The sequence below is a fragment of the Physella acuta genome, unplaced genomic scaffold, assembly GCF_028476545.2.
Source record: "Physella acuta isolate Inbredline_101_S28 unplaced genomic scaffold, ASM2847654v3 ptg000775l, whole genome shotgun sequence".
Classification (NCBI taxonomy): Eukaryota; Metazoa; Mollusca; class Gastropoda; family Physidae; genus Physella; species Physella acuta.
In genome coordinates this window covers 271,965-291,101 of record NW_026732293.1, presented here as the reverse complement: position 1 = coordinate 291,101, position 19,137 = coordinate 271,965, and the positions used below count along the sequence as shown (strand labels likewise).

At 40.5% G+C, this 19,137-nt stretch overlaps 2 protein-coding genes across 2 annotated transcripts; one reads left to right on the top strand and one right to left on the bottom strand.

Annotated features, from left to right (window-relative positions):
- Nucleotides 1–483: 483 nt before the first annotated feature.
- On the bottom strand, nt 484–10,857 carry LOC131950671 (protein HtrL-like). Its single transcript, XM_059312890.1, has 5 exons — nt 10,761–10,857; nt 5,562–5,730; nt 2,576–2,813; nt 1,934–2,071; nt 484–1,141 (listed from the first exon to the last, which is right to left on the bottom strand). The coding sequence occupies exons 2-5, from the start codon at nt 5,728–5,730 to the stop codon at nt 712–714; spliced, it is 975 nt and encodes a 324-aa protein (XP_059168873.1). The 5' UTR covers nt 10,761–10,857; the 3' UTR covers nt 484–711.
- A 4,220-nt stretch (nt 10,858–15,077) lies between these two features.
- Nucleotides 15,078–18,984, top strand: LOC131950656 (cytochrome b-c1 complex subunit Rieske, mitochondrial-like). Its single transcript, XM_059312871.1, has 4 exons — nt 15,078–15,081; nt 16,287–16,640; nt 17,085–17,387; nt 18,620–18,984. The coding sequence occupies exons 1-4, from the start codon at nt 15,078–15,080 to the stop codon at nt 18,784–18,786; spliced, it is 828 nt and encodes a 275-aa protein (XP_059168854.1). The 3' UTR covers nt 18,787–18,984.
- Nucleotides 18,985–19,137: the final 153 nt, after the last annotated feature.

The following is a 19,137-nucleotide window of genomic DNA, read 5'->3' as shown; positions in this document are numbered from 1 at the left end:
TCAGAATTTTAATGTGTTTCTTCTACCGGAACAGTCACATCATGAAACAGCTCCCACTCGGGCTATCTCGATGTGTTTCTAATACCAAAACACTCACATAATCAAACAGCTCATACAAGAGCTATCTCGATGTGTTTCTAATACCAGAACACTCACATAATCAGACACTGCCCACAATAGCTATCTCGATGTGTTTCTAATACCAGAACACTCACAGAATCAAACAGCTCCCACTCGGGCTATCTCGATGTGTTTCTAATACCGGAACACTCACATAATCAAACAGCTCATACAAGGGCTATCTCGATGTGTTTCTAATACCAGAACACTCACATAATCAAACAGCTCCCACTCGGGCTATCTCGATGTGTTTCTAATACCGGAACACTCACATAATCAAACAGCTCATACAAGGACTATCTTGATGTGTTTCTAATACCAGAACACTAACAGCATCAAACAGCTTCCACAAGGGCTATCTCGATGTGTTTCTAATACCAGAACACTCACAGAACCAAACAGCTCCCACTCGGGCTATCTCGATGTGTTTCTAATACCAGAACACTAACAGCATCAAACAGCTTCCACAAGGGCTATCTCGATGTGTTTCTAATACCAGAACACTAACAGCATCAAACAGCTTCCACAAGGGCTATCTCGATGTGTTTCTAATACCGGAACACTCACAGAACCAAACAGCTCCCACTCGGGCTATCTCTGTGGCCGCGACCGGTGGAACAGTTTGAACGCGTCGTGCCAGTCCCCGGGGACCAGCCGAAACAAAGATGGCCGCCGGTAGAACATGAGCATGTACATGGTCTGGTCGTCATCCACCACGCCCTCCTCCATCCACTCCCGCAGCATCGAGCGCTGCAGCGCGTACACCTCCTGGACGGCCTTGACCCCGCCGCCGAAAAATCCACCCGGGAGGATGTTGATGCTCATTTTGTAGAGCTTGTCCTTGACCTTTTCGAACTGCCTGACCCCCGGGTCACGTTCTATGAAGGTCATTTTGTGGGAGTGTTCGAAAAGGTCTTTGGGGATCCAAACACCTTCCGGTGGATATATTTCTTGGCCGTGTCCATATCCACCGTCTATCCATATAAAGTACGACGTGTGGAATGGATTCTGTATTATGGAGCTGAAAGTAAATGTTATTTGATACAATGTTTACGTGAAGTTTATGGAGGAAAATCATGATAAAAGAAATGGCATTTAAATTTTTTTTAAAAACTAAGTAATCCTTTCCAGCCTGACTGATGAAGTAGAGTTCACCTGTTTCTGTGACCTCGGCATATGAAGAGATAGTGTGGCCAGCACTATGCACAACAACCTATATTTTCACTAAGTCACAACCAATGAGAGATGTGTATGGACGTCCTACAGCCTCGAGCCGGGATTCGAATTCTAGAGTCAAGTTAGCAGTCGTACGCTCTACTATCCAGTCATGCCGTTCCATATCATTACTATACCTACACCTAACTATACAATTATTTGATACTTTAATGACAAAACAGATTTTAAACAAATAATTCAAGCTGTTTAGCGTACACGGACAGTTCCCCATCTACATTCATGCCGTGCATATTTCAACAATAACCTCTTCCCTCCCAAAACTACTGTAAAACTACTTAATCAGACTTTGAATTTCGATGTTGAGTCACGCAAGTCTAAATAAAATACATTGCAAGGAGGTGAGAAAACATTTATCACGAATTAACCCTAACCCTAACGAATGCCTTTACGTGTGTGTTCCATATGGTTAAAAGCCACACACATATATATGCACGTATGCATATGTGAATTAGAATCTGTAATAGTTTTTCGATCGCTTGACCAAGTTCTAACAAATCGGAAATTGACGTTGGTTATTTATAAAACTAGCTCAACCCTAACTTTGATGTAGAGCGTCATTATAAAAGTAAATACGTACACGTTTAAGAAATACAGCTTGGAGAGCTGTAGGATATCATACTCCGGCACGTAGGACTCGCACAGCTTCTTCTGGTACAGTTCATTGTCCCGCTGGTACTCGGGACTTCTCATGATCTCAGACATTCGATCTCTGTACCTGATCAAGTAAACGTGGACATACTGTTGTAAATTTTCGTGAACATTACACAGGAACCTTGAGTTAGAATAATGATTAACATGTAATATTTTATGTATAATTTGGGCTTGCCTTAGCTTAGTGATTATGGAGGCTTTATGAGTTTTTGTACCGTAGTATCTTCAGATTTTTAAGTTGTATCTAAGAAATTTAGTGCTGTGGTTATTTGTGTTTTACAGTTTCGTTAGAGGCTTTTATTTCGCAAATAATTTAAACAAGCTTTATTGGCATATAGTAAACTTTGTGTGTTAGTATTATGAAGTCTAAAGCACTTAGTTACTTGATCGGATGAAGTGTGTTGTGATTTTGTGATACATTATCTTATTTAAAATTGTACCTTTCCTGTTACAAAAAGACACTTTTAACTATTCCTTACGGTTGTTATTTAAAATTCACATATACTGAGGCAAAACTATTCTAATCGATGGTTACACGAACCATAAGTTTACCTGTACCTGCACCCACCTGTAATACGGTAATGACGTAATATCCGTGACGACCACAAACGTCCTGTCCTCACGGCCCCGCCGCATCCAATCAACGAACGGCTTCCCCTTCTGCTCGACAAACACGACGATGTTCATGTCCATCCTCAGCAGCTGCTGCATGTACAGCAGGTAGGTGTTGTAGGACCTGGACTGCTGATCCCACGACCCACGGCCAATGTCCAGCATCGCCGTCACCACGGTGTAGTTGTACAAGCCTGTTACCAAGGGAATGAAATGAGTTTTTCTTAAAAAGGGAAGTAATCACATTTAGGTTAAATATAACAGTAATGTACATTTTATAGATCAATGGTTTCCCTGCTGTCAAAGTGTTTTTGAAAACACAAAACAAATATATTTATTAGTTGTTCTACTATACAATAAATACTAAAAGTTGTATTATTTTATTTTTTTTTAAATGTTTATAACTAATTATATAACCTTAAACATTTATTCTCCAAACAACTATTAAAATAAGAGGTTCCTTTAAATTACCTCGCTGTCATTATCAAGTTTAGTAAACCTACAGATATTTCCGATTTTACATGTATTAACAACACTTTAGGTCAGGGGTCGTATGCGGCTCTTTTGATGTCATGATGCGACTTTCCAATTCCATGCACTAATATTACTTATATTTTATTTTCAAAACTCATTTTACACAATTATACAGTAAAGAAAAGCAACTTAAACTTTAAACAGGATAAACACACTAATCGGAGAACAGTGAGATTATGTGAAGTAGAGCCAATACAGACAGCTCACAGCCGCTTGGGCACCAGGCCCACAGCAGTGCTGTAGGCAGCTCCGTGGCAACAATTCAATGCTTGCCACTGCTCTAGTGCCGACCTTTTTTAATATCGTTAAATGTGGAATGTCAGAGGCGTAGCGAGGGGGGGGGGGCGGGGGGGACACATGTCATCGGGCGCCGACCTTAGGGGGGCGCCAAATTGAAAGTTTGAGGGGGGGGGGTGCAAATCAAAAGTTTGAGGGGGGGGGGTGCAAACATAAAGTTCGAGGGGGGGGGTTGCAAATCGGAATTTTGAGGGGGGGGGGGGGGTGCAAATCGAAAGTTTGTCCCCGGGCGCCGGGAAGGGTCGCTACGCCTTTGTGGAATGTTATTTTATTCAGTAGACATCCCCCTACCTGTCAGTAGTCATTAATTTAACCTGAGTGACGAAGTATTTTAGTTATTAGCTTCCTACAGTTGAGCCAGGTACTGGACGGTGGGGAACGAGTAGGGTGGAAGATGAGTCATGTGAGAACCGAAGGACAAACGCGACCGTTGCAGTAATCACATCGATACCCAAGCCAGTTAATCGGTCGTGTTGAGGGCTGTCTGGCTATGGGAGACACCTCCTGAGTTAGTGGTGTCCGTAAAGAAAGAAAAAAAAGTTATTGGCTTGTAAAGTGAATTGGGATAGTCCTTTAATTTAAAAAAAAAATAATATTTGATAACTAATTTTATCATAGCAGAGCTAGCTAAAACACTTTTTGTGCGAAAAATTTATTTGTTTTATATGAATCAATATTAGTTCATATTTAACGCTATTTATGTCAAATAAAAAATCAATTTTATTTACCTAATCCTTATAAAAAAATTCAAAATATTGAAAAAAATAATGTTAGGGGCTCTTTAAAAACTGGGAAATTTTGTAAATTGTAACTTTTGGCTCTTCCGTCTCAAAAGGTTGCCGACCCCTGCTTTAGGTGATTTGTAAAAAGGGACAGACCCGAAGACAATGTTTTTCAATAACAAAGCAACGGGCCTAAATTACTAAATTTTATAATAAGCGCAACAAACTACTAAAGAATTTACCAGCTGTACAGGGAATCTCAAAAATGTCAGAGAAAATATCAGAAAACAAATGCCATGATCTCCTGAAGTCTTAAGTATGGCTTTTTGGCAAGTGGGGGTCTGAAAATGGGAAAGGACAATACCCAACTGTGTCTGATTTCACTTATGCAGAGGAAGTGCAGTTTTTCCCCATTGGGATGAAAGCAATTGTGGAATACAAATTCTATTCTTTAGAAGCCCGAGAACGGTCTGCAGAGAAACTGGATTTATCAGGATCAAACCAGAAACCAATCACATAGCTTTTGTGTCCGCTCATAACTTAGGTGTTGTAGAGATACAAGAAGGGGAAGTAACTGGACAACAATTAACTGTAGAAACCACCAATTTAGGCAGGACTTCATTTGATAAACCTCCAGAAGTGAAATCATTAAGAAGAAAACTTAAAAGAATAGGGGACCAGTTGGAACAGTTAATGACCACTAAGGCAGAGGTGACTGAACACCTAAGGATTACTTTCAAGAAAACAGAATAATTATTCAATTAAATAATTATATGCTAAAAAAATATGTACCCCTGTCAGGAAAGTAAGCTTTCCTTAAATCAGAAAGATGTTTGGATTGTATTTGTGATCTACAGTTTGAAATTGTGTTGAAATGGTGTATAGTATTCTTCAGTTTTATTTACAAAAATAATTTGCTAAGTGGAAAACTTAGTAGTGGTCACTCCCATCTGCTTCGGGTCAAGTGTTGACAAAGTAATGTACACACAATATTCTACTGTATTACAACCATTGGTTAGTGATGTCTACAGAACTGTTGTGTCAAATATATTGATGCCGTGATAGCTATTATAAAATATTTTTTATACTTTGTTATTATGTAAATAAAAACTGATGTCTGGGGGGGGGGGTATCAAAAGTACTTAAACTATTGTGAATGGAGGAATGTACATTTCAGAAAGAGGTACTACTATTGTATCAACCACTAACTAGCCGATTGTGGAAAATGTAATACAAAAACGAACAAAGAAGTATATCAATCTACGTTTTTCATTACTTGTCTGGCCCTTACCTTGATGTCAGGTAAATATGGAGACTCCTACAAAGATATTTAAACTTACCTTGATACCAGATAAATATGGAGACTCCTACAAAGATATTTGAACTCACCTTTTTCCGGCCCAAAACCTTCCCAAGACATGGCAACAATGCTGTCCTCTGCCGTCTTGAGCCATGGTAGGTAGCTATTCACGTAGTAGATCAGTGGAAGGGAGGTAATCAACAGGAGCACAACAAGAGCCAGAATTATTTTTTTCTTACCTCCCTGTATTCGCCACATCTAAGAAATAAAATAAAATACATATATATTTAAGAATAGCATCGCTCATATTAATTGTATTTATTTAAATCTTTCGCTGTATGATTAGAAAAACTTAATGAGAGTGTGTATTGTAATAGTCAATATGCACATATCAAACTGTATGTGTTGATGTTAGTGATGTAGGTAATTTTGAAGCGGAAAATATTTTTTAACGGCGATTCATAGATTTAGCTACGATAGTCTAACAAAGACTATCACATGGAATGACGATAAAAGCACATAAAAGTATTCTTTTCTATACATAGTTATCACATAACCAAAAAATTAAGGACCATGGCCTTACGACTGATGCTTTTAAATTCAAATGCCACGAATCAAAATATTGACTGGAAGGTACTAGGCAAAAATAATGGTGAACCTCATCACATAATAGACCATTATTGTTGTGATGCGGAAAAAATTATAAAGGTAACATATCGGAGCTAGACTGCTAACCCCCAAATATCTCTATAGATAAAATAACATAACCACGCATGTACTGCTATATTAGCAAAGTACAATTTTTACAGCTTTATAATCATACTTATAAAATCGCTGTCTCTGAGGCCGTTACAGCTAACTTGCAGCCTTAAAATTACACTAACTCTACACAGCTGTTCTTAAACATTACATTAAACAATGGTGTGTAAATGCAGCGAATTCACACATGTTATGCCTCACGTGAGTTAATTAGATTACAATTTACACCACGTGTTAGTATTAAACAATTACTTACGTGGTAGATATAATAAAACGGTCAGAATGACAAAATTACAAATGGGAATAATACTAGATAGCGCGGGTTAGTGTTAGTGAAATATAGACGGGATAGTGTTGTTGGATAACAGAGTGACTAAATAACACAATTTAGAGACAAAGCCTTCTAGATAACATGGGTTAGAGGTTACAACGAGGTATTTAATGTCAACATGTTATGCATCATATGGCCCTTTGACTTCAACCTGCTATTCAGACTAAATAACTCTAGATAGGGTTACTCGATAACTCTAGTTAGGGTTACTCGGTAACTCTAGTTAGGGTTACTCGATAACTCTAGTTAGGGTTACTCGATAACTCTTGTTAGGGTTACTCGATAACTCTAGTTAGGGTTACTCAGTAACTCTAGTTAGGGTTACTCGGTAATTCTTGTTAGAGTTACTCGATAACATAAGTTAAGGATACTAGAAAACACGATTTCTAATTAGATACACGGTTTAGAATTACTAGACTACTATTTACAGAACGCTGAACACACGGCAATGAATCGATCAACTCCGGTAACCGTTTCAGACTTGACATTTCTTTGTATTTCCACCCCCACCCCCACCCTTCTTTTTCCCACCACCAACTATGCGAAACCCCATCCTCCACACACACACACACACACACACACACACACACACCTCAAACACACCTCATTCTTATCACAAAACTGAAGTGGCGTCCCGACATTCGCTCGAACGAAGAAGTCCTTGTTGTATAGTGGGGGTACTAAAAGACCGAGACGAACACAGCATAGACTCGTATGGTCTAGCTAACAATAAATGTAAATGTTGAATCCGAATGGCTGTGGTTTTAAGTTGGACGCCTCGAATCGTCTTAAGGGGCGTACAACACTTCATTAATTACGAAGCTCGCCTTTATTTGCATTGATTAAATGTTAATTATAACCCATAAACCTGTCGGAGGGTGAGAGGGTGGGGAACGTGGCAGTCACCATCCCCCCCCCCACCCCCCCCCCCCCCCATTCCCTTCCCCAAAAGCGACCCAAAGTACAGATCCTCTGGCATACAGCGTATGTGGAATTGAATGACGGGCGTAGGGTGGGGGTGATAAGGGCATGCCGGGATTTGGACTGTATAAGAGTGAAAAGTATCCCTCCTCCTCCCCCTCCTACACTAACTCTCTCTCTCACACACACACACACACACACAGAGACGAGTGAACTCACAGGCAAGATCTGTGGACAAGGCATGACTAAATCAACAAGAGCCTGTTGCGATCGATGTATGTGTACATACCGTTTAGATCTCAGATTTTGTCGTGAGTAAAGCGCGACAGTCTCGCTTTAGCTATTGTTGTATAACGTGTTGTATTTGATAGGCTCAGGTATACAATGGCTCCCCCCCCCCCCGAACTAAATGAAATTTATATAGTAAACATTTTTTACAGTGTTACAGTGTTACTTAAATAGTGTATAATTTATTTTCTACTTTTTAGTGGATTATCATATAAAAGTTTGTTATTAAAACGTTTTTTATGAAAAATATTTTAGCTTCAATAGCCAATTTATTCGTTATTTATCACACTAAATACTATGCGACAAGCTAATTATTGTGTCCCATTGCCAGTAACATGCAGAGATCAATGGTGAATAAGAAAATGTATAAATCATTGGTGAATAGGACTTAACGTTCGCAGGACTTTGGAGTAAAGCAGGGGGGGGGGAGAGGGGGTGCAAATCATTCATTGATTCATAAAATGGCCAGGTTTTTTTTTACTTTGCTGCTTTATATTGCCAGTCTGGGTTTAACGCGGGCCATATATCAGACTCGAACCACGGCATTCATGAGCTCTTGACATTAGGAAATTGCTTTATGTCAACGGGGAAACACCAGCTTAAGCCAGCCTTGTACAAAGGCCTATAAAGTCTGATTAAATACTAAGTAGTGTGTAGTCAGGGTGTCATTTTTATTTTCTTATCGTGCATTGTGAGCTTAAGAAATCAAATTAATTTATCTGACTAACTGCTGCTTTATTGTTATTTTAATTGGGTTTTATATTCTTAATATGTGTATAGCAATTTTTAGCTGTTATGTTGTTTTTTTTTTCATGGAAACGTGACTGTTAATTGTTTAGAGTGAACGTTGGAGTTTAGCAGACTACGTCGGATCAAACAATATTAGAAATTGGTTTCAAATTTATTTATTTTTTATATTGAGCAAAAGCTGTTTAAAAAGAAAAATTCCCATTGCAAAATACGCCATGAATCGGAATAATAAAATGAGCAAATTCTATTAAGCGTTGAAAATCAAGGTCTGTTTTATGAACCTTATCTTTGATGGTCCTTACAATAGCGAATTTTTAAAAAGAAAGACAGTGATGGTTAGATCATCTAGAAAAAAATGCCTAACAACTGGTGTACAACCAAAATACTAAAGGGAGAAGACCCAAATTCACGCCGAGACAGTGATGATTAGGCCATCTAGACAGCATTCCTAACAACTAATGTATACTTCAAACACCAGAGGTAAACACCACAATACGTGTCGAGAATAAGAAGCTTAGATGACGTGGAGACAGATGTTCTGAAACTTGGAGTCAAGACAAGGAAGAAGAAGACATTGGACAAGTCTAAGTAAGAAAGGTAGTGAAGCCGGCCAAAGTCCTTGTAGTCTGTAAAGCTACGAGGAAAAGGAGGTGGAATCTTTAATACACCTTACCATTAGGTTCGACCATAATACTTCAAAACTATCGCATCAAACACTTAACTTAGCTTTGACTTACCTTATATGTAAATAAACCAAATAAACCCAAGCTCTTAATTAAGCGCAACCAAAGTTTCTTCCAAGTCTACCGCACCCCCCCCCCCCCAACGATAAGGAATTTATGTAGAAAATATATACTTTAACAGTGTTCCGCCCCTTCCCCCCCCCCCCCTCGGAGAAAAAAGTCTGAAAGAAACTCTAGCACAACACTAACAAGTACCATCATTTAAATTAAACCGCACACTAGCCCAAATCATAACCTAAACCGCAACAGTAATCTAACTAGTCCTTTAAGAAACTCATAACGATAAACGTCAACCTTACCCTAACTGTCCCTGCCATGCTAGACACAGCTAAGGTCTATCTACCAAGACATTCGGTTGGTCGAAATCAAATCAAAGCGCAAGAGATAAAATATCATGCTAGACACAGCCAAGGTCTAACTACCAAGACATTCGGTTGGTCGAAATCAAATCAAAACGCAAGAGATAAAATATCATGCTAGACACAGCTAAGGTCTATCTACCGAGACATTCGGTTGGTCGAAATCAAATCAAAGCGCAAGAGATAAAATATCATGCTAGACACAGCCAAGGTCTAACTACCAAGACATTCGGTTGGTCGAAATCAAATCAAAGCGCAAGAAATAAAATATTAGCCTTCCCAAGCTATACCTTTTGGAAATTGTACCAACCTTAACCACCTGACAACCCAATTCTTCAGCCTTCCTTAGCTATACAAGTTCTCGCCTTTCAACACCTTGCTGCGACACTGAATCGAAACCAATCTATAATCTATAATAGTCCATAGTACCATAGTGTGGTCAGTGTATTACACGCGGGCGGGGTGGGGCGGATTTAGCTGAAGAGGGGCATCAGGCAACGTGGGTCCGACAACAAGTATATATATATATATATATATATATATATATATATATATATATATATATATATATACATATATATATACATATATACATATATACATATATATATGGCCCCCTTACGATATGGCCCCCAATAATATTGTCCTCTTACTGTAGGACCTTAATAGTGTGTTCCCCTCACAGTATTACCCCAATACTACGATTCCCTCACCGTAGCACCCTCACAAACGGACATGCAACAGTATGTTTTCATCTCAAAAGTATCTCAAGTATATTTTTTTCCTCACTGAAGGACCCACCACAATACTGTCCCCTCGCAAAATAACCCCAACTAATATGGTTTATTCATAAATGTCCCTTGACAAAGCGACCCGGGCAATGTTTCACTGAACTAGAGATACGATAGACTAGAAAAGTGCTACTAGCGTAAGGTTTTTTGTTGTTATTGTTTTGAGTTTGTTAACAACTTCACGTGTTTTCGTTGGTGCTTGATTAAAGGTTTCGTTCTGCTAGGCAAGTCCATCGTTTAGAAATTGCCTTTGGGATTACAATTACACCGTGAGTTATGAATACTATGTTTTTTGACGCTAAACTAAACACAAAAATAAAGCTCAATGGTTTGAAAATATACCCACCTCGTTACATTTTTTGGTCCTACACTTTGCTGAATCGAACCTCTGTTATAGCGAAATATCCAACCATATCCACATACAATCCGTAGCTGAAGTTATATTTTATGAAACCGGTTTTGTGTGAGTTGTGTCAACCTCTCGATGTAAGGACTGTTCTGATTGGCTGGTGGCGTTGACCCGTTGTAGCGATCGATTCACGTACTGTGTTGGAGCAGGGGACGTTACTGAGCCGACTCGTGTTTACCCGGATGAATGCATAATTTAGTAGCCATTGCTTTTACTGTAGTTCGTGAACCTGTAGTAGTCCTATTTGAAAAAAAAACAATAAAAAGGCGGGATGAAAATTCAAAAGGCTGCTGCAAATGTTTGTACAACGTTTTTAACAGCACATCGAGAAGATGAGCACAACTATGTGCGTGTGTGTATGTGCGTGTGTATGTTTGTGTGTGTGTGGGTACGTGCGTGTGTGTGTGTGTACTTGTGTGAGTAGGTGCGTGCGTGGGAGTGTAATTGTAATTTTACGTCTGCGTAGGTGCGTGTGTGTGTGTGTGTGCGTGTGTGTGTACTTGCGTGCGTGGGTGTGTGATTGCGTGCGTGTGATTGTGTGCGTGTGCGTGTGATTGTATGTCTGGATACTTGCGTGTGTGTGTGGGTGCGTGCGTGCGTGGGTATGCGACTGTGTGCGTGTTGGTATGGGCCCTCGACCAAGCGGCACTGCAATCATTCCATACCTTGAAAGCAAGCAATCACGCGTGACGGGCGGCTCATGTATCAGCCGTTAAACGTTCAAAGATATCTGGCTGCGGGTGGGGTGGGGTGGGGAGCGGGAACGAAGGTCAGGGAACACACAAAGCTTACTTTTAAAACTTGTTATAATGCAAATAAAGTTTAATTTAAAAAATAGAAGTAGTTTACAATAAGTTATAAGGCTAATTGGCGAACGTAGGCTAGTTAAAGCGTGGGTCAGTAGTGTCACAATTTGTGTGTGTGTGGGGGGGGGGGGGGTAAGAGGAGCTACGGACCACACGGGGTGTCACCATTTAAGGTGTCTGACACCATTTAAAGTTACACCATTTAAGGTGACACCACTTAAGGTGGCTAACACCAAAAAAAACAAGTTAATAAAAAGTCTAGTGACAATTTCAGCGCAATTTCCTTAATTAATTTTTTGTGACCGAATGAAAGGATACTTTTTGAAAACTTTCTTCGGCAATATTGTTCTAAATTATGGCAGGAATCGATTGGTAAATGTTTCAAGTCGCTAAGTGGTCTGGTTGCCTAGATATGGGCCAAAAACTGCATTTTTTCCCGAGGTTTTTTTGGCTTTTCCGGGAAATCCAGGAAGGAATTCCGGGAAATTTTTTGGCCCACAATCATCCTCGGAACTTGCTTAACATATTTGCTTTTGGAACTAGTCCTTGATATTGCTTCGTTGAGGAGGAGATACGACTTAAAGACGACTTAAAGCTGCGGACACACATCCATCCATCCATCCAGAAATGACGAGTTAATAATCGCAATTCCTGTAAGGAAATTGCGATAAAAAGAAGTTGTACGTTTTACATTGATGTGCAGTTGTATCAGCATCTAATTATAGTTGCATACATCCCATCACATCAGGGGTAAGGGGGGGGAGGTGATTGACGGCCTAGTGACGCCACTTGTGAGGAGCGGAGTGTCAGCTTATTAATACGTCCTTACGCGACAGCTACTTGGCTGTATATGAACACAACTTTTTACTTCCCATTTGTTTACGTTATGTTTGTGTGAAGTGTAAGTCACAACAAGAATCTCACACTCAACAACAACCCCCCCCCCCTTCTCCTTACACACGCACACATAGTCACACACACACATAGTCACACATACATAGACACACATACATCGTCACACACACATAGTCACACACACACATAGTCGCACACACATAGTCACACACACACATAGTCACACACACATTGTCACACACACATAGTCACACACACACATAGTCGCACACACATAGTCACACACACACACATAGTCACACACACATTGTCACACACGTAGTCACACACATCCAGCTTGCTTTCAACCACAAGAAGCCGAGCCAACGAGTGCTCAACAGATAGATACACAGGTACAAAGAAGCCACCCCCCTCCACCCCCTTTCCACCCCCCCCCCCCCTTCTTAGTCCCCTAAGTGTGGGGTTGAAACGGCTCGGGTGAGAAAAAAAACAACTCTTTAAAACGTCCATCAAGATTAAGTACCTGTGTGACATTTTTTTTACTTTGGTGAAAAGGGGGAGGGGAGATCACCGATTTTTTTTTTAATTTATCTTTCCTGGTTGAAAAGTAAGCACACCGTGTATTGTCTCATTTCGTTTCACGTTACTTCCTCTTTTCTCGCTGTTCCCACTTTTGTAGCCTTTCAAGCAATTCTCTATTCATATCATTCGATAGTAAATAGGTCACCAACTTCTCGTTGTCACATCTCTCCCTGGCCTACGAGATTTGAAGTGAGAGAGACCGAGACTTACAGACCGTATTAACACTGCCCCGGCTGCAGAGGCGTAGCGACCCTTCCCGGCGCCCGGGGACATACTTCCAATTTGGCGCCCCCTCGAGAGCAAATTTTCAATTTGCACCCCCCCCCCCTCGAACTTTTCATTTGCACCCCCCCCCTCAAACTTTCTATTTGCACCCCCCCTCGAACTTTTCATTTGCACCCCCCCCCCTCAAACTTTCAATTTGGCGCCCCCCCTAAGGTCGGCGCCCGGGGACATATGTCCCCCCCCCCGCCCCCCCCCCCCCTCGCTACGCTACTGCCCCGGCTGTTACCTAGAACCTCTACTACAATCCTAAACTCAGCCCCAAAAAAAAAGAACCCTTTAGTTTTACATTTTAATAAAACAAGCATAAAAACCTTTATAATATCCGGTTTTTATAGGCTTAGTTTTTTTTTACCCCGACCCGCCTTCCAGCTTAAAGATGAAAGCTTTACCACTTTGCATACGAGCCAAATTTTGTCTATAGGGGAGGTTGATACTTTTATCTCAAATAGTCATTCTCATTTTAAAACCTATTAAACTTTACTACACAAAAAACAAGTAGCCTATTGTTACTCTAGAACAAAAAGAACATCTGTGAAATGCTAATCTCAAAAACGATTTTCCAATTAACAGAGCAGCACACCAGTCCGTACATGGAGCAGTAGACATATAGAGCAGTAGACATATAGAGCAGTAGACACATAGAGCAGTACACATATAGAGCAGTAGACATATAGAGCAGTAGACATATAGAGCAGTACACATATAGAGCAGTACACATATAGAGCAGTACACATATAGAGCAGTACACATATAGAGCAGTACACATATAGAGCAGTACACATATAGAGCAATAGACATAAGGAGCAGTACACATATAGAGCAGTACACTTTTAGAGCAGTACACATATAGAGCAGTACACATATAGAGCAGTACACATATAGAGCAGTACATCGTGGATATCAGCTCAACACGTCTAGGAGATGAATAGAGAAAATGTATAGTTGTATTACACAGATTTAACAAACCTAACTCTAAACTGCCTATTATTCAGTAACACACCGCGTACACACTTGGTACACACGGACCTGTACACATGAGGAACACACCGTGTACACAAGGACCTGTACACATAAGGTACACCCCATGCAGTGGCGTAGCGAGGGGGGGCGGGGGGTGCGGACCGCACCGGGTGACACCATTTAGGGGGGTGAAACCAAGGCTAAAAATAGCAAAATATATAGAGATAAATTGTAATTCCACTTAATTAAGTGATTAATTCGAGTGTTAAATAGTCTTTCAAGAGGTGCAAATCGAAAGTTTGAGTGTGGGGTGCAAATCGAAAATTGAAAGTTTGTCCCTCTGGGGTGTGACACCATTAAGTGCCGCACCGGGTGACACCCATCCTCGCTACGACACTAACCCGATGTACACACTAGTCTCTACATAAACACATCATGTACCTTACAACTGATATACCATGTTTTAAGTAGGTTACAAACAAGACTAAATCTGCTTCACACCTTCATTTGTTCAAGCTTTTCAATAATACATTTTGTTTATCTTATAGATCTAGTAGGCCTATACCGACGAAGAAGTATTTTGCTCAAACACACGGTGTGAAAATTTGCGCACCAGAAATCAAGAACGGTTTCATCATAATTTTTGCGTCTTTTTTTTATGAACACTTCCGTTCAAAATAAACACTACCGGTTGCGTGTGTTTATAACTTTAAAAAAATAATTCAGAGACAAATTTTATTTATTGTGTTATATTAAGTAATTTACCATGAGTGTGCTTAAATCAATGTTAAAATGTGTCGATCTACACAGCTCAGCGCTATTGTTATGTTCACATAAGTTTACAAGGATCTCTGAAGGTTTTTATACTAGGAATTCGTGGAATCTGTCCGGCAAATCCGATGTTTGGACCAGGAACACAGCAGTGCTTGGTCAAACGGATAGATCTTATAGATTTCTAGATCTGTGTAGTAAGCCGTTATGACATATTTATAATATTTATTATTAGTTAATTAGCAAGTACAATCTACATCTTAATAAGGAAATTTTAATTATCTTTGTAAATATACTTAGACTTGTCCTACAATTTAGATTTAGAATTTTAGATTGTGTTAACTAAATTCTAAATAAATAGATCTAAAATCTAGATTCTAGATCTAATATCACCTAATTAACTAATAGAAGTGCTAGATCTAGATTCTAGATCGATATAGTTTTAGTTAGTAGTTAGTTATTCGACTTGCCGATCAAATTATAAATCTACTTAACACTACTGTAGTTATGTAGTACTACTGTACTTACTATACGTCATACGACATCCGAAGTTGGCAAACAAATATCAGCTCTTTATTTACTTTTTCAAAAAGTCCAATAATATATTCGTTTTGTATACTTTGGACTTAGCTAACTACTTTCTAAAGTGTGTAGATGGTGTTCTATGCACATAAAAGAGTTAATAATTCATTTCTACCACCGTGCGTATCACCAGGCCATTAAATAAAGGGAGGTAACCAAAATTATTTTATGCCTAATCTTCAAACACGCATTTTTTCCCTTGAACCATTTGTCACCAAAATAAACCGAGAGGCATTATAATTAGATTTTTGCAAACCAAATTCAGTTTTAGTATTCAAATAATAGTAATTTGATTTCTGTAACACGACCCATAGACTTAAGCGCGTTGTCTAGTCTAGTGTATGGCTAAGACAAAGATATAAAATATTTACAAAATTTGGTACCTGGTTTTTCTACGTTTAGAGAGGACTCTCGTGTATTTTTTGTGAGGGGGTAGGGGTGGGGGGGAGCTACTAGTGTAAGCGTTACGTAAAAGCCAGGGTTTAGAACTGCTGATCCGTAGAAATAATTTTTTTTTGTATGGCCATACACGTACTCACAACTGTAATCCTTCTAGAGGATGTTTTATACTGTAGTTATTTATTTGAAATTATTAACAAAAGCCTATATTTCCCCTCTCTAGTGTCAGCTACTAGATGTGCTTACCACACGGACCTCCAGTACCTCCTGACTACCAGACGTACCTACCACACCGACCTCCAGTACCTCCTGACTACCAGACGTACCTACCACACCGACCTCCAGTACCTCCTGACTACCAGACGTACCTACCACACCGACCTCAAGTACCTCCTGACCACCACACGTACTTACCACGGCGACCTCAAGTACCTCCTGACCACCAGACGTACCTACCACACCGACCTCAAGTACCCGGACTTTACGGAGTATCGACGAGACCAAACAAAAAACCCAAAAGTTTCATCAAAGGAATCTGATGCGGAACGAAAATTAACACCGTACCTTGTTGTAGCGGGTAATTGTTTTATTGATTTTAAAACTAGTTAAACAACTATGGTATTCAATGTCCGTGTTGACATACGTTCAGTTACTTTTCCCCTTCTTTTGATGTAAAAATGTTGTTTTCCTTTCATCTACATAGATTTTTACAGACTATTGTTAAACCGTCATTTAGTACTTGCTGGTGTGGTCTTTGAATATTTTAACATTTGTTTTATATGTTTTTCTCAGTTAGTGGTGCCCTCCCCTGAATGGTAAACATTTGTGTTTTATCTGTTTTTCTCAGTTAGTGGTGCCCTCCCCTGAATGTTTTAACACTTGTTGTATCTGTTTTTTTCAGTTAGTGGTGCCCTCCCCTGAATATTTTTCAAACAAAACCTACCTAGTTTTCCTCACTTGATGAGCAGTTCTCTGAACGTTTAAAATTAATAACAAACCACATTTCTATTTTTTACCCCAGCCGGCTCCGTCCCGGGTGTGTACGCAGCCAAGGCCATCGTCCGCGGCCTGGTGTCCAACCTCTCCCCTGCTGCTGACGTGCTGGCCATGTCCAAGGTGGAGATCGACCTGAGCAGCATCGAGGAAGGTCAGAGCGTGACCTTCAAGTGGCGGGGCAAGCCGCTGTTCATCAAGCACCGCACAGACGAGGAGATCTCCACAGAGGAGGCCGTGGAACTCTCCCAACTGAGGGACCCGCAGCCAGACTCTGACCGGGTCAAGAACCCTAAATATTTAATTGTCGTTGGAGTCTGCACCCATCTAGGTAGTGTGACGCATCGTTTTTTATGTGTGCTGTAAGGGTTGTGAATAAAATATAATAAAATAGTGTACTTTTAAAGGAGCGAGCGGGCGGATGAAGTAGAGTGCTTCTGTTTAAGTGATCTCAGATTGTGAGGTCAGTGCTGTCCTCAGCCGCCTTTACCCATCAGAGCTGGGTGGATTAGTGTCAGGTGCCCATCAGAGCTGGGTGGACTTAAGTCAGGTACCCATCAGAGCTGGGTGGACTTAAGTCAGGTACTCATCAGAGCTGGGTGGACTTAAGTCAGGTGCCCATCAGAGCTGGGTGGACTAGAGTCAGGTGCCCATCAGAGCTGGGTGGACTTAAGTCAGGTACCCATCAGAGCTGGGTGGACTTAAGTCAGGTACTCATCAGAGCTGGGTGGACTTAAGTCAGGTGCCCATCAGAGCTGGGTGGACTAGAGTCAGGTGCCCATCAGAGCTGGGTGGACTAGAGTCAGGTGCCCATCAGAGCTGGGTGGACTAGAGTCAGGTGCCCATCAGAGCTGGGTGGACTGGTCAGATACCCATCAGTAAGTTGATGGTAGACCATCTGAAGAAATTAAAGAACTGCTGGAGTCTTTGTTCCTAGCACACCAGCCTTGTAATCTAAGGAATAACTTAATTAAAAGTCGATGACCGATGAGCAGTGAAAATAATTCAAGCGTTACTTATACACAATTTTTAAGATATTGGATATCCACAGTCTTTTAATTTCTCATCAGTTTTTACTTCATATTGTGCGCATCCCATCTATTGCTTCGTGTATTTTACCTATAAAAGACATAATTAATAAATTCAATTTTTACTAGACCTTTCCACTCATCCCCTAGACCTACACATGACCTTTCCACCCATCCCTAGACCTACACAACATGACCTTTCCACCATCCCTAGACCTACACAACATGACCTTTCCCCCCATAAATAGACCTACACAACATGACCTTTTCCCCCATAACTAGACCTACACAACATGACCTTTCCACCCAACCCTAGACCTACACAACTTGACCTTTCCACCCATAACTAGACCTACACAACATAACCTTTCCACACAACCCTCACCTACGCAACTTGACCTTTCCACCCAACCCTAGACCTACACAACATGATCTTTCCACCCATCCCCTAGATCTGTGCAGTTTTAACTTAACCTCCCCACATAGCCTACAAATGTTTTGACCCTATATCTCCCCCCCCCCCCCCGTCCCCTAGGGTGTGTCCCAATCGCCAACAGCGGAGACTACCCAGGCGGCTACTTCTGCCCCTGCCACGGCTCCCACTACGACGGCTCTGGGAGGATCAGGAAAGGGCCGGCGCCCCTCAACCTGGAGGTGCCAAACTACGAGTACCTCTCTGACACCACCGTCATTGTCGGCTGACCTCTGACCCCAGATAAACACCCCTCACAGGTTGTGTCAAAGCTGTCCTTCCCAGCAAGTAGTCTATCTAACGTCCAGAAAATCAGCCCAGTACCAGTCTTTAAGTGACGTTCTGTTGACGTGACGGCTTTGTGCTTTTTGTTCAAACCCATTCATGATTATCTCATTTCATTTCTAAATGTATACGGACAAATCCATTTCCAGTCATACAATATTAAAGAAATATAAAACTTAATGTTATTATGTGTTTATTTTAATGGAATTATTAAAAACAAAAATTAAATTCGGATTTTATTGGTTAGTTAAAATTACTTAGCCATTTTAGCTACTGTCAAGATAATATTACATATA